General features: G+C 34.7%; 1 protein-coding gene across 1 annotated transcript in view; it reads right to left on the bottom strand.

The window, feature by feature from the left end:
- PTPRQ (protein tyrosine phosphatase receptor type Q) overlaps positions 1-14553 on the bottom strand; it is a 194147-nt gene that overhangs the window by 133755 nt on the left and 45839 nt on the right. The window contains exons 15-17 of the mRNA XM_008710346.1: positions 14325-14507; positions 13873-13974; positions 10024-10144 (exon numbers count right to left, since the gene is read on the bottom strand). Coding sequence (XP_008708568.1) covers positions 10024-10144; positions 13873-13974; positions 14325-14507 — 406 coding nt within the window. The remainder of the gene's footprint in view (positions 1-10023; positions 10145-13872; positions 13975-14324; positions 14508-14553) is intronic.

The following is a 14553-nucleotide window of genomic DNA, read 5'->3' as shown; positions in this document are numbered from 1 at the left end:
CCCGTCAAACCCAGGTTTGACACGGCCATAATCTTTTAGTTTTAACTGGCTTAGTTTCAAGATCTCTGTTTTGTTCTTATTAGTTTGAAAATACTATAATAGAAGTGTTAGGTGTTCCATTAGAGTGTTTTATTTCCATTTATAAAAGTATATGTTCTCCCATATCTTGATTGTTTTTGGCTTATTATGATCTATGTGATAATAACAATGATTGATACCATTATTTTTTTGTAGCTCCCTAATTCGGATGGATTGTAGTTATGCAGCCATTCTTCTGTAAAATTAACACTTAGGTTGCTTTCTCTCTCTTTTAGTTACTAACTATGATGCAGTAATCATTCTTACACAAATATCTTTTCATAAGGATACTTGGATTTCTGTAGCTTACATTCCCAGTAGTGTGTGTAATCATTGGATCAAATGGTTTGATTTTTTAAAAAATTCTAGTGATTACTGTTTCAAAACTGTTTTAAATTATAAATGATTATAATTTAGAGCCACAACAACAATACGTGAGAGCACACCTTTTGGCAAACTCTTACTACTAATCTGGATATTAATCTTCTTAATTACTGCAAGCTCGACCAAAAGAAATCTATTTCATCTGTACATCCCTAACCATTTGTGAGATAAAATTAGTCATTTGTGGTCCTTTTTTCTTTTTTGCACGACGTACACATTTCCTTTTCTATATTTTATTGTAATGTTTTAAATGGAAAACAATATATATTAGAGTTAGAAAGTCATTGTTCTTCCAATTAGTGCTCCAAACAAAGAAGGAGAGATGCCTCCCCAGCCCCTTTTGAATTTAGAGATGATATGTATGTGATCAAGATTTGACAAAATTTATTGAACATTTACGTTATTCGAGAACTGTTAGAAATAAATATGAGTAAGATTCAGCCTCTGTCCTCAAAATAGACAAAACAGTAAATAATTATAAAACAATTCATTAATAACAATGGGATCCCTTTAAGGACAAGGACAACACATCCCCCCATCCCATCCCACCAGCAGCTAACAGCAAAGAAAAAGAGATGAGCAAAAAAATTAAATCATAAAAAAAAAAATTAAATCCGTAAAATTTGACTATCGGTAACATCTAGAAAAAGAGAATAAAACATAGTTCCCAAAGATGCAAGAAAATGTTAACTAGAAAGTTAGTTTGTAAAGTTTGTGAGTAGAATAGGGAGTTGAGTATGGTGGGGAAAGAAGGAATAGAGGCCTCCCTGACAAAACAGGTCAAAGTCTCGCACATCCAAAAGCATAAACTGTGTAGAAATAGAAGGAATATAAATGCCAATAATACTTAATCTCTAAAATAGATAACTTTCAACATCAGGCAAACCTCCTAATCAGTGTAAATTTTCAAACAGAAAAAACGTGAGGGGAATCCTCAGTGCCTTAGTTTTACTGATTTAATTCTAGAAACTTATTAGAGCACTGTAAAAGCTTTCTTGAATTTGAGACATCAAAATAATTTGAATGACCCTGAAACTATTCTGAACATAGGATGCAGTTTTTCTCTCTACACTCATTGGTAACACCAAGAAAATATCTTGGGATGAGATTAATGGAGTCTTTAAAATGAAGTTTTTTCCTCATTAAGTTATGATTTTTTTTTTTAAAGACCACATTTTTACATCAAGGGCATAGAGGAAATTCGAGAGTATAAGAGCAGTTTCCTTGGTCTGGCTTAGCACTTTCTTTGCGCATCTCTTATCACATCAAGATCATGTCAAGCAACAACTGCCAGCGAAGGAATCTTGAGTACCAAAACCACCCAGGAAGACTGAAACAAATTCTATTTCCCTAAGCATGAACATGAATGGTTTTCTACGCAAGGTTTGAGACCCTTTGAAAGGTCATGGTCTTAATTCTAATCTTCATCATTTGGTATCTTGTTCCATGTGGGTAATCTAACCTAATGACACATCCATCCTTGTCCGTTCCTATGTATTTATTTTCAAAGCTATAATCTGCTGTTATCTAAATATTCTAGATTCATCATTTCACTCATTAAATAAACTTCCAATAATAATTTCAACATCCACTTACTTAACAGTCAAATATTCTCTTCCTGTATGAACCAGTGATTTTCACTAATTTTCCCAGTATAAGGAAACTTCTCTTCTATGTTGCACCTTACTCTAGAACAATTACTCTGCATAGCTGAGTAGTACTAATAGACAAGCAATCATGTATTAAACAACCCCAAACGAGCAAGACATAAATAGCTGCATATTCTATGATTCTAAAACTCTCCTAGAGTTTCAGAGAAAGTCTGAGTGAAAGCAGGGTATTTATTTGTTGTTGCTATTATTCTTATTGCTATCATTTGGTTGGCTGGTTGATTTGGTTTGCTTTTGTCTTGTTTGTTTGCCTTTAGCAGAAAAGACACATTTATAAGATTAAAGGAAAAAGCCATAAAGAGAATGAGGTTGAAGCTGGGGATCCATTTGTAAACCATGATCTTGGAGCAGACACAAGGAATTAAGGACCAAAAACAGGAGGAGGTATTGTGCTTGAGCTGAAGGAGAAAGATTTCATTCCCTGAGAGTGGATACAATTCCTCAGGCCAGAATAAGAAGTTTGAATTTTATTACAAGAGGAGTGGAAAGTTCTTAGAGTATTTTCTCTAGCGGTGTGATCTTTGCGTACATGGTTAAAATAAAAATTTAAAATCCCATGCGATATTGAGATTCATATTCTCCCGATAGATGGACAGATAAAGATAAATGTATACCCTTATTAAAGCCTCAAAAATCCATGTGTCTGGGCTGCCCACCTCTCTAGCTTCATCATCTCCTGCTTTCCTTCTGTACCATTATACTCAAGATAGAGGGACGTCTTGCTGTTATCCACACAAGCTTCTAATGAAATTATTTGAGCTCCTACATCCAATTAGTATATCCCGGATTTTCAGCCATGTGTCAATAGATTCCCATCTTTGCTTAAGCCAATTTAAGTTGGGTCCACTCACTTGAAACTAAAAGTCTTAACTGAAACCTCTTCCCATTCTCCCAGCAGCTTCTCACACGCCTTGATCCTGAGTGTTTCCACCAGCTGCATCACTCCTCCCTGAACAGGCTCTACTCTGTCTATATAAGATAGACAGAGACCAGTAATCCAAATGGTCTACACATGAAACAGTATACTTATTCTCTCACAATGACTATAGTCCATCAATTAATGCAGACCAATAATAAACCAATGATTTTTTTTTTTTTTTGGGGTAGAAATGGCCCATAGGAGTTGATGCAATAAGCTTAATTTATTATAACCCCATAAGTGTTTATTACAAATACTTTTATCAAACTAAGACTTCCCTAATCCTGTAAACACACTGCTGAGTATTTAGAAAAAATACCAGTTACAACACTTATTCCTAGTGATTTGAGAAATGCATGATTTAGGACGAAGACAGATCAAGGTATGAATTCTGACTGTCATCTTCTGGCTCTGTAAGCTTAAGTAACTCCTTAAGATCTCAGTTTCCTAACCTAGAAAATGGGAATAATATTCTCTTCACGATATTTTTATGAAAAATAAATAAGGAAATATAGATAAGAAACCGAACACATATTTGTCTCAAAATACTAATTACTACACTAACCCTCTTGGGCCCTTTTGCCTAACTCTCCAAGATGTTTTGTTCCCCAAGTCTGTAATGCAAGGAAATCACAATCTCTCCCAGCTGTGTACATATCACAAATGTGATTTAAAGACCGCTAAATTAAGGGTGTAAAAACTCAAGATCCACCCAAGCAAAATAAATGACTAAGATGACTGGATTTGAAACAGGGTGTGGTGGGAACTGTGGTAAACTGCCAAGCAAATGCCCCATCTAAAGACAGCTTCTATTCAACTCCAGCTGATTTTTATCACCAGGAATATGGCAAACTTCCTGATTTCTGTAAGAAACAAAGGAACCTGAAGTTGTATTAGAGATCTATTCATTGTCAAATGCTGACAGAATTCTATTCAAAATTTGTTAACAGTTCACAGGTCCAGCAAAGCACAGGTGGCCCACAAGTAGCCTGTTTGTGAATGGCACCCACCTTCATCCAGGTCATTCAGAAAAACAACTAGCAAGATAGAACTGAGATAGAGCTTTTAATATCCCACTAGAAACCTCAAGTTAAACAGTTCAAGGGCATCCTTGTATTGAACTACTTCCTCTATCTGTGTTCATATCTCTCACCAGCCCAGCTTAACCCCAATATTCCATTTCTACAATGCTACTTATCAACTTCCTGGCAGTGATCATTCAAATGCCTCCAAGCCTTTATATACAATTGTCCTCCCTAATCCATAGAGGATACATTCCAAGACTCCTAGTGGATTTCTGCCTGAAGCCACAGATAATTCTGAACCCTATGTATATTATGTTTCCTTGAATATATACATACCTATAATGAAGTTTCATTTATAAGTTAAGCACAGTAAGAGATCAACTAATAAAAAAATAGAATAATTATACCAATATACTATAATAAAATTATGTGAATGTGGCCTCTCTCTCTCTTAAAATACCTTACTGTACTCACCCTTCTTGTGATGATGTAAGATGATAAAATGACTATGTGATAAAATGAAGCGAGGTGAATGATATGGGCATTGGGATAGCATTAGGCTATTACTGACCTGATGATACTGACCTTCTGATGATTTATCAGGAGGATCATCTACTTCTGGGCTGTGGTTGACTGTGGGTAAGTGATATTGCAGAAAGCAAAACTGCAGTTAAGAGGAGCCTACTGTACTGTTTCCAATGAGATATTCTTCTGATTTATCAATCTATCTTTACAACCTTCCCTTTCTGATTACTTATCTATACTGTATGCTCAAACAGGTAGCTTTAATAGGGTGAAAATATTTTAGAAAACTGGAAGCAACAGAGCTAAACATACTTTTAGCATACAGAAGGCCATTTCCAAAGGTAAACTTTTATGTTATGGAGGAAATTATTCGATCAATGACATTTTTTAAAAAACTGACTTCCTAATATACTATTTAGGAAGTATTTTTAGAATTATATGGGGCGCCTGGGTGGCTCAGTCGTTAAGCGTCTGCCTTCGGCTCAGGGCGTGATCCCGGAGTTCTGGGACAGAGACCCACATCAGGCTCCTCCGCTGGTAGCCTGCTTCTTCCTCTCCCACTCCCCCTAACTGTGTTCCCTCTCTCGCTGGCTGTCTCTCTCTCTGTCAAATAAATAAATAAAATCTTTAAAAAAAATTATATTACACACAAATTTTATCTCCACTTAGTCTACAATCATTTTTAAATTCTATATATATTTCTTATCTCCCCGCAGAGTTTAATAAATATTTGTCAGACTGACTCAGAATTACTTCTCAAAATTACTGCTAAGAAAATGAGAAACATTTAAAAGCCAAGACTTCTACATAAGCTAGAATTTTCAACATTATTTTCACTACAGTCTTTTAGCTATACCTTATATGGAATTCACCTAGAAGTTTTATAAACAAAAAAAGAAAACTACTGTTAAATTTTACTAAAAATATAGAAGCAAAATTGCTGAACAAATCCAAGTTGAATTCAACTACAGATGGTTCCCAACTTGCAATGGTTCCACTTAGGATTTTTCCATTTCACAATGGTGTGCGGAGCATTACATATTCAGTAGAAAGTGTACTTGGAATTTTAAATTTTGACCTTTTCCCATGCTAGCCATATGTAATACGATCTTCTCTCACGATGCTGGGAGTGGCAGCGAGCCACAGCTCCCAGTCAGCCACATGACCAGGAGGCTCAACAACCAATACACTTACAACCATACTGTACCCATATGACCACTCTGTTTCAGCAAAGTATTCAATAAATTACATGACGTAGTCAACACTTTATTGTAAAGTAGGTCTGTGTTCGATGATTTTGCCCAACTGTAAGCTAATGTAGGTGCTCTAAACACATTTAAGGTAGGCTGGGCTAAGCTGTGACATTCTGTAAATTAGGTGTATTAAGTGCATTTTTGACTTAATGATGTTTTCAACTTATGATGGGCTTATCAGGATGTAACCCTACTGTAAGTCAAGGAAGATCCATATAAAGTAAGTAAATGAGATCTGTATCAGCTTACTATAATACTACACCTCAATCCAAAGTGTATTAAAAGAATAACTGCTCTAAGAGGACTTCATTTATTTAATGGTGGTTGCCCTCGCAATGCAAAGATTATTTATCGTTTAGACACATATAAGCATAATTTATCAATATAACAGAGCAAAAATATGCTACTTTACCAGCTTGGTAAATGATAAAAGTTATGTCACAAAACAAACTTTAAAAGGAAACATCATTTTAAAACGCAATTAGTTAAAGCAGATTTCTACGCACAGCATCTAAAAATCAAATGTGACTCACAACAGTAGTGGTTATAAAATGTTTGCACATTAACCCTCATTTTGTAGAAAAATATTCACGACAAAGAGTGAAGTCACCCATTACAATGAATAAAATTGGCAGTCTGCATTTTGTAGACATACTGAAAATAACAAACATCCAAAGATGTTGTTTTTAAAAGAATTTGGTAATTACCGGAACAACCAAAGTTATGAAAACGGAGAAATATGAAAGAAATGTGAACCCCTGAAACAGGAACACTGCTAATAACAATACCACCATCTATCCTGTATTTTAAGAGAACCACACAGATAATTGAATGGCAGTGCCAGAATTCAACCCCATGTCTCCAAAAGTGCTCCAAGTCCCAGTTTAACAAAAAAAATGTAATATTAAAACCTTTTATAAGGAGTTCTTTCTATATCCTTTGAAATCTAATTCCTGGGAGGTCTAGCTGTTAGAATTAATATATTAAGAGTTTATTTCTCTAATCTCAGTAAGTTGTGAAATAGCTTTAAAGTTTAAATGCATTTATGCATCTTTTTAAAAAAATCTTTAACACATAAAAAGAAAGATTCACATATTCCTTCCAACAGCTTTACCGGGCTTGGTTACCCAATAACTTACACACACACTCAGGCGCTTGGAAGGTCATTGAAGGGCTCCTTAACTGAACGCATCAGGGCAAAGTGGCCACATTCCCATAACTGGACTCCAAGTTCATTTTTCACAAGAACACCTTACTCAAAACAGGGTGTGGGGCAGCTGCAATTGAACCTTGCCCCTGGATTATGAAACCAGTGGAGTTACCATGATTCTTATGGCTACTCTGACTTCAGAGTGTCTTATTTATTGAAGTGGAACTTTCTGAATGGAGAGGCTGAGTTACTGCCTGCTCAGTAAAATATACATATAAAATTTTCAGTAACATTCTAGGTGCAGGCAGTCAACAGTAAAATACATGTCAGTGGCCTGTTCTTGACAGGTTTTACAGCAGCCCTGGCTCAAGGGTATCTTTCCCTACAAGAGTCTTAAGATTGTCTGCTAGTTGAGGCTTTGCTTTTTTGGCTATTTGCTGGTTTTGACGAATTTACTGTGATCCAGGGTGTGTTCAAGTATTTCTTTTTAGAGTCAGCCTACAGCTGGGGATATACTTCAACAGTCTTAAAAGGAGGTCCCTGGCTCCCTCCAGTACAAACGAGGGAGATGACTCTCTTGGATGATGCCCCATGTATTGACCACCCTAATTCTGCAATCTTAAACTCTCCAGTTGATCCTAGGAGCAGCTTCTCTGACTCAGTGTCTCTATGAATCACTCTGAATGACAGTAAGAAAGGCTTGCTCCTTGTCAGGATGGAGAGAAAAATGACAAGCCTCTTACAGAATCTCTGTCTTCAGTATGCTACCATGTTCAGCAAGATCTAAAAGCTAGGGAAGGATGCGGAAGTCACCTTTGCAATCCTGCCCACTGCAGATTGGTGAGAGCATCTAGCTACCCGATGAGGGTTAAGACAGACATGATAAGAGAGCTAGGGCATTAGAATAAGCCTGAAGTTGGATCAAGGATAAAACAAAATCAGAACCTTAAAACTAGAAGCTATGACTACAGGTGGGCAGTAGCACGATTCCCAAAAGCCAGGTAAGATGAGCTATGATATCACAGACTTGAGATTCCCTGGCCCCACTTTCAGTGGGCTTCCCTTGCACCTAGAATCCATCTCATGAAGTGAGACAGAAAAGTGACACACCTCAAAAGAGAGAGAGAATGCACCACTGGGACGCTGAATTTACACAGCATGATCACTGAATAGAGGGATGAGACTGTCGCTACAGTGTGGGCCAGAAACCCCAGTTGTAAAATCTAAAAGTGATTCTCACTTTTATTAACCTCTTTCACTTCCATTTTTGCTAACTCAATACGATGGTGTCAAAAATCTCAAAGTCATCATTCTTGATTCAAAAATCTAAAAATCATCGATTCATCTCTCTTTTTTTTTGTCCCCACATCCAATGCATCTAGAAGTCTTGTCAACTCTCCTTCCTAAATGTAGAAAAAAGCTACCCATTTCTCTCCTCCATTGCCAGTAACAACTACTGCCCAGACCACTAAAATAGTCTCCTAGCTAATATCCCTGTTAACAGTTTTGCCATCTACAATTCTTTCTCCATTAAGTATCCAAAGTGCTTAAAATTCTCCAGTAACTCTCATTACAGTTAAAAGGAAAAATCAAATACTTTTTGTGGCTTGGCTCCTGACCTTAGTCTGCCTCCTACCCCTCAGTATTACTCTGTCTCTCTAACCCCCAGCAACACTGACATCTCTGGTCTTCAAAATGAAAAAAATATGTTTCTTCGCAAAGCCTATACAGCTGATGTTCTTTCTTAGAAAATTCCACCTTGCAGATCTTCATAGGATAAAAAGCTTCTTCTTGTTATCCAGACTGCAATTCAAAACCATTTTTCCAAAAAGGATTTCCTCAAGCATCCAATCAAAAGTAGCCCTTTTTCCCCTGACTTTCCTTCATTTGTTTGTTTATGGGATATATAGTCCAGTTATCCTTTTAGAATGTAATCTCCTTGAGGGCAGGAGTCAAATGTGTTTCTCACTCACTGGTATATAGGCACTTTATTAATTTTCTTGAATGAAGTAATGAAAAATGGATAAACGAATGAACTGGGCCACAGAGGAGAATGGTTACCTTCTCATGGCTTCTCTTCCTATTGATATTTCTCTTGTCACTCTCAATTTTTCCATGACTAGGCAAAATGACTAGGAATCAGGCAATGAAAAAAACAGGAAGTGTAGTCCTAAAGAGTGGTATGCAAAGGGTTTAAAGAGAGATAAGGAAAGAAAAGTCTTAATTTGGGAAAGAGAAGAGTAGACTTCTTTAAAACATCATAGCCTCTCAGTGTTAGACCTTCAAGTCAGGAATATAAAGGTATGAAATGCATATGTTCTATAAAGTATTGTGTAAATTGTATTTTCTGAGTTGAAATATTTAAAATCTACTAGGAAACATACAACTGGTGAACCTTTTTAAGAGGACTTACATGAGATCAAATTGAGGATTTTTATCTATTGAGTTTTCATGAAGCAGTAGAGCCATGTTAACTGATGTGAGATGAGCTATAGGATTTAATATTTTACATAACTGACCCATAAATAGGTAATCAAGGTAAAGGTGATCAGAAAAAAAAAAAAAACAACAGACACACTGCTTAAATTTCACTGAAAGATTGACCTTAAATAACAGATTTATGAAGAAATATCTTCCAGTTAAATTTTAGTTAAAATTATTCTGTTCAAAGAAACTTAAGGAAGTGACATACAGAATATTTGTGTAAAACTCTGAGTTTAAAATTACATGCTTGTATTCACATATGTTGATTAGTCAATGGCTTTTAAGAGCAGAAATTTAGTATAATTATGCATGATATATACTTTTTTAGGTACAAAAAGTATGTTATTTGACTATGCTTGGACCTCTACATAGTATGGGAAAGACTTATTTCTTTAAAAAAGCATATTAACTAGCCTACTAACAATCAGGTTCTTAATGTAGCATCACATTCTGAAATAAAAAAACTACATTCCTATTATGTTACAGATTAATACTTGTTCTCAGAACTATTTCCAAAAAAGAAAAAATTTCTTACCAGACATAAACTGTGTAATAGAGGATAATTCCATTTGGCTCCAGGGGTGGTTGCCATGACAACTTCACCGTGACACCAGACAACTGTTTTACAGAGAAGTCTTGGGGGGGAGAATCAGGAGCTGAAAAGTTAGGGTGAGGATAATACATTTTATTAAACATATACAAGAGAAGGCTAAAATGGAAACACACAAAGTTTTCTTTATAAACATTTTGGTAAATGAATCAGGTACAGTGCCTTTCTCCATGAGCATGGGAGACTAATTGTTTACTTTCAAAATGAGATGATAAAAAGAGATTTTGCATGGTGGTGTTAGAACATCTGTTTCTGTGATTCAATGGAAAAAAATATTTCATGAGAAAAAAGAACAAGGGGTATGTCACAGTGATTCACCTACTGTTCAAGTACATCTTGGTAAATTATCATCCTCTAGTAAAAATAAAACTACTGGGGTGAATAAATATACTATGTAGTAAAAGTGCTCCTCAAACAATAAAAAGAAGTGGAAAAAAACCACACATTCAAGAAGTGGTAAAGTGATAAGCACAACACCAGGAGAGCAGTTAAAATGACTGACTTCACAAATAAAAACTACATTCCTCAATTTCAGTTGTCATTAAACTGTAAAATAGTATCAAAATCTGTTCACTGAGTCTTCCAAATTGAATGGTGACAAGGAAAACCAATGTAGCACATTAACAAGAATAGGGACAGGTTAGCGTCTACTTCTAATTCTGCTGTGACAGCATAAGGACTCAAATACCTTAGCCATTCTGCACTGTATAAGCACTAAAAAAGTTACTAGCAAACTTAGACAAGTTTATATTTACATTTAGATAAAACATTTAGAATGGCATTTCTCAGCTACTGTGTAACACCACAGTAATGTCTTAGAAGATTAACATACAACATTTTGCATATAGAAAGGTATAAATTACTAAAACTTTTTATCATTGTTATATATGGAAAGTGAACTCGTTGGTAGCTAATAGAAGTTTAAAGAATTTGTCCAGATCTTTGAACAATGTTAGTTTATAAATTAGCATATGTGCACATCACTTCTTCCAATAATTTGGAGAAAATGCTACCTGAATTATTTTAATTTCTTTTTGATTTTCTGAATAATCTCAGCTAGAATTGTGTGTTTACATATGCTTGTATATGTATATGTGTGTTTTCATTATTTTGGTAGTAACAAATTTCCAACAACAAAAAAATTATTGAGCAAAGGTTTATGAGACGAATTCTAAGGAATAATGGTGACAGTTGTATTTGTATTTTCATTTGGCATTCTCTACAGGCACTACAGTAAAAATGCTATCAAATATTGATTATCACAAGAATCCATATATCACTTGGAAATGTCTGTTTCCCAAGATATGAATTACTTCTGAGAACTCTTTCATCTGTCAAAACAAAAGCCTATGATAGTTTTACTGACATCTTTGCAAACCTAACTTTTATTATTGGGAAAAAGAGGATTTAGAACATAATATGTTGTAACTAAGCATTTCTATTCTATAATATGCTCTAAGGCTTTTATGTCAAAAAACAGATAATTCTGAGTGTTTTATTTTTAATTTCAGTATGGGTAATTTCCTTTTGAATTAAGACTTTTTATTGCTAACTAAATACAATTAACATGTCTAAAACAAAATATGTACTATAACAGACTAACTTTTAATCATTTTGGCATTTGTATTCTAAAGAACAATTTAAAAAATGAAATTGGTGAAGGGGATTAAGAGGTACAAACTTCCAGTCATAAAATAAATTTAAAAAAATTAAATTTACTTTAAAGAAAGAAAGAGGAAAATTAGAATACATAAATGTAATAATATCTTTTGCAATCTATCCAATTCATCATGACAGAGCATATGAGAATAGATGAGAAGTGTATGCATAAGTCTCTTCCTCCTTTTGGCTGGTGTGGTCTTTCCTATCTCTCACCCTCCCTCTTCACTCACCTTCCTTCAGGTCACAGCTTAAGTGTAACTTCCTCAGCTACACTTCCTCTGATGCCTCGGAGTAGCTAAAATTCCTCTTTTGTCCTTAGGAATAATTTGGGGGAATACTTAAACCAGTGATTAAAGTTACAAAGATTATTCATCCATACACAAATCAAATTTACATCTCTTTCACTAAACCACAGATTTCTTGAGGGTGAAGAGGACCTAATACCCAAGAAAGCAAATCTTCTCAGTCCTTTATCCATTCTTGATTTGCTGAAATTTTTCAATAAAAGGGTCTTGTTCTTCACCCTGTCAATTAGCAATTATATCAATGACTTGGCCAAGGACTTAGATGGTAAGTTCACCATGGTGACTTATACCATAGTAAGTTTAACAGTCCAGGCAATTCAGATAGATACACAGTATAGTTTGAAACTATTGACTTAAGTGGTTAAAAAAAAAAAAAACACAAAAAAACCACAAAAAACAAACAAACCTTTGTCTGCTCAGCATATATGTTTACTACTGGTCTAGGTTCCTTCAAATTTTTACCATCAGGACTATTTCATTTAATTAGAAAAAAAAAGTGGTTACTATGTTCAGAAGGGCATTGCATAAATGATTTAGTACATCTTTCTTGGGGATTACCTAAGATGGAAAAAAGAGCTAATATCACCCCCCTTGCTCCCGGTTTTAACAATCGTCCCATTGGGAAGGATTTATTTATTAGGTTAATTTTTACTTTCTTTCAGCACAAATAATTGAACTATAAAAAAATGAAAATTTGGACAGTTGAGTGTTGTTGGAGAAATAAGCATAGTTAGTAGATGCAATGACTAAGGAAGACCAACCTATGAGAGTACTTGGAACCAGGGACAAACCAGAGCAGCCCACTAGGATGCTTTGATGAAGTAATTTGATGGAGGCAAAAACACGGAAGGACCTGAAATGGACAAGGCTCCGAAGACTGTCATTTTGAATAAAATAAGAACAATGCAGAAAAAAGCTTTCTTCTAGAAGTATATAATGCACATTTTTGTCCTGGTGAATGATTAGAATCTGAACATCCACAGAATGCAACCAAACTTGAGGATGGAAGAACTTGAAAGAGAGGCAGGTGGGAGATACCCTACATACATTTATGATACATCCCTCATGACAATAGGACTTCTCTTTGCAGAAATTAAAATAAAAATAACAGTCTCAAATATATACAATGTATAAAACATAAAATGCAAATCTAAATCTCAAATATATTCCTCAAAAGTAATTTTCTTAGCATGATATATGCCTAGAACTTGGTGAGGTACCAGTGTAAAGTGGTCTCAGTAGTAAAGTTGATTTTATTCAGGTTAGGAAAAGACATGTTTAAATATTCAATATGAAGGCTATTAACATTCAGGAATAGCATCTTGGCAAATTATGTAGAGAAACCTGGTAACTGGCCTGAACTCATTAGCAAGCTAATCCTAATACAGTAAAAAAGGTTGCAGGTTGACATAACAGAATCTACTACAAAACTGATGTAAATGTCTATTCTCATGAACATTAAAGTTGAAAAACACAGTCATAATGTACATTAGCTGATGTTCAAACCCTTCAAACCAAAATTTTAGCCTTAAAAATTCCGATGAAAAAAAATATTGCTGATTTCTTACAGAGCAAGGATGACTTCAGAATCAAAAAAAGAGCATTTTATACCTGATTTTATTGAACATAAATCTGACTTTGCTATCTTCTTTTACTCCATGACAATGAAATCTCTGTATAATGCTGGAATGGCACACAACTGATACCCAAGTCTAGTAGAATTTTTACATTGTATCTTCATCTTAAATACATGTTTTTTTGAAATGTGATGGATTCAAAATATATCTATATCCACTAATATATTTACCATCTTCTTCAGTCAATACACTTATGGGTTCGCTCCGCACTCCTTCACCCCTCTGTGTACTAGCAGACACCTCAATCTTGTATTGGGTATACTTCTTCAATCCTAAAAAGAAATCAAATAGATATGACTTACAAAATATCCCTTAGTAATATGCAAGAGGCAAACTATGAAATGAATTAATATTTCAATAGTAAAAACTAAATGAAAATGAAGTGGTTTCAAATAGTAAGTCGTATTACAAAGACAAAATGATATAGGATAATGTGACAAAGGACTGACTTATACTTTCATGTGACTGTAATGAACTCCTTTTTTATTTAACTAAAAAGACAGAATTGTCCTACACTGTATAAAACTAATCATATTTATCATTTATAATATAAAAGCAAACTAATATTTTGTGCCCCCTGTCAATATTAATGTAAATGCCCAACATTATACGTTATTTTTACCTTTAATGCTCTGGGTCAAAGAGGTTGTATTTATAGTTCTTTCCTCATTTCCATTACTTCTCCTGAGATAAATTGTATATTTTTGTATGATTCCATTAGGACTACTAGGGGGAAGGAATGACAGCTCAATCTCTCCAGAAGATATATTTTTGTAAGTAATATTTTCTGGTGCACTATCAGGCACTGGGAAAAAAAAACAGAAACATAAATGCATAAAATAATTCTATCC

The sequence above is a fragment of the Ursus maritimus genome, unplaced genomic scaffold, assembly GCF_017311325.1.
Source record: "Ursus maritimus isolate PB19 unplaced genomic scaffold, ASM1731132v1 scaffold_21, whole genome shotgun sequence".
NCBI classification, from domain to species: Eukaryota; Metazoa; Chordata; class Mammalia; order Carnivora; family Ursidae; genus Ursus; species Ursus maritimus.
This window is presented reverse-complemented; position numbering and strand designations above follow the sequence as displayed.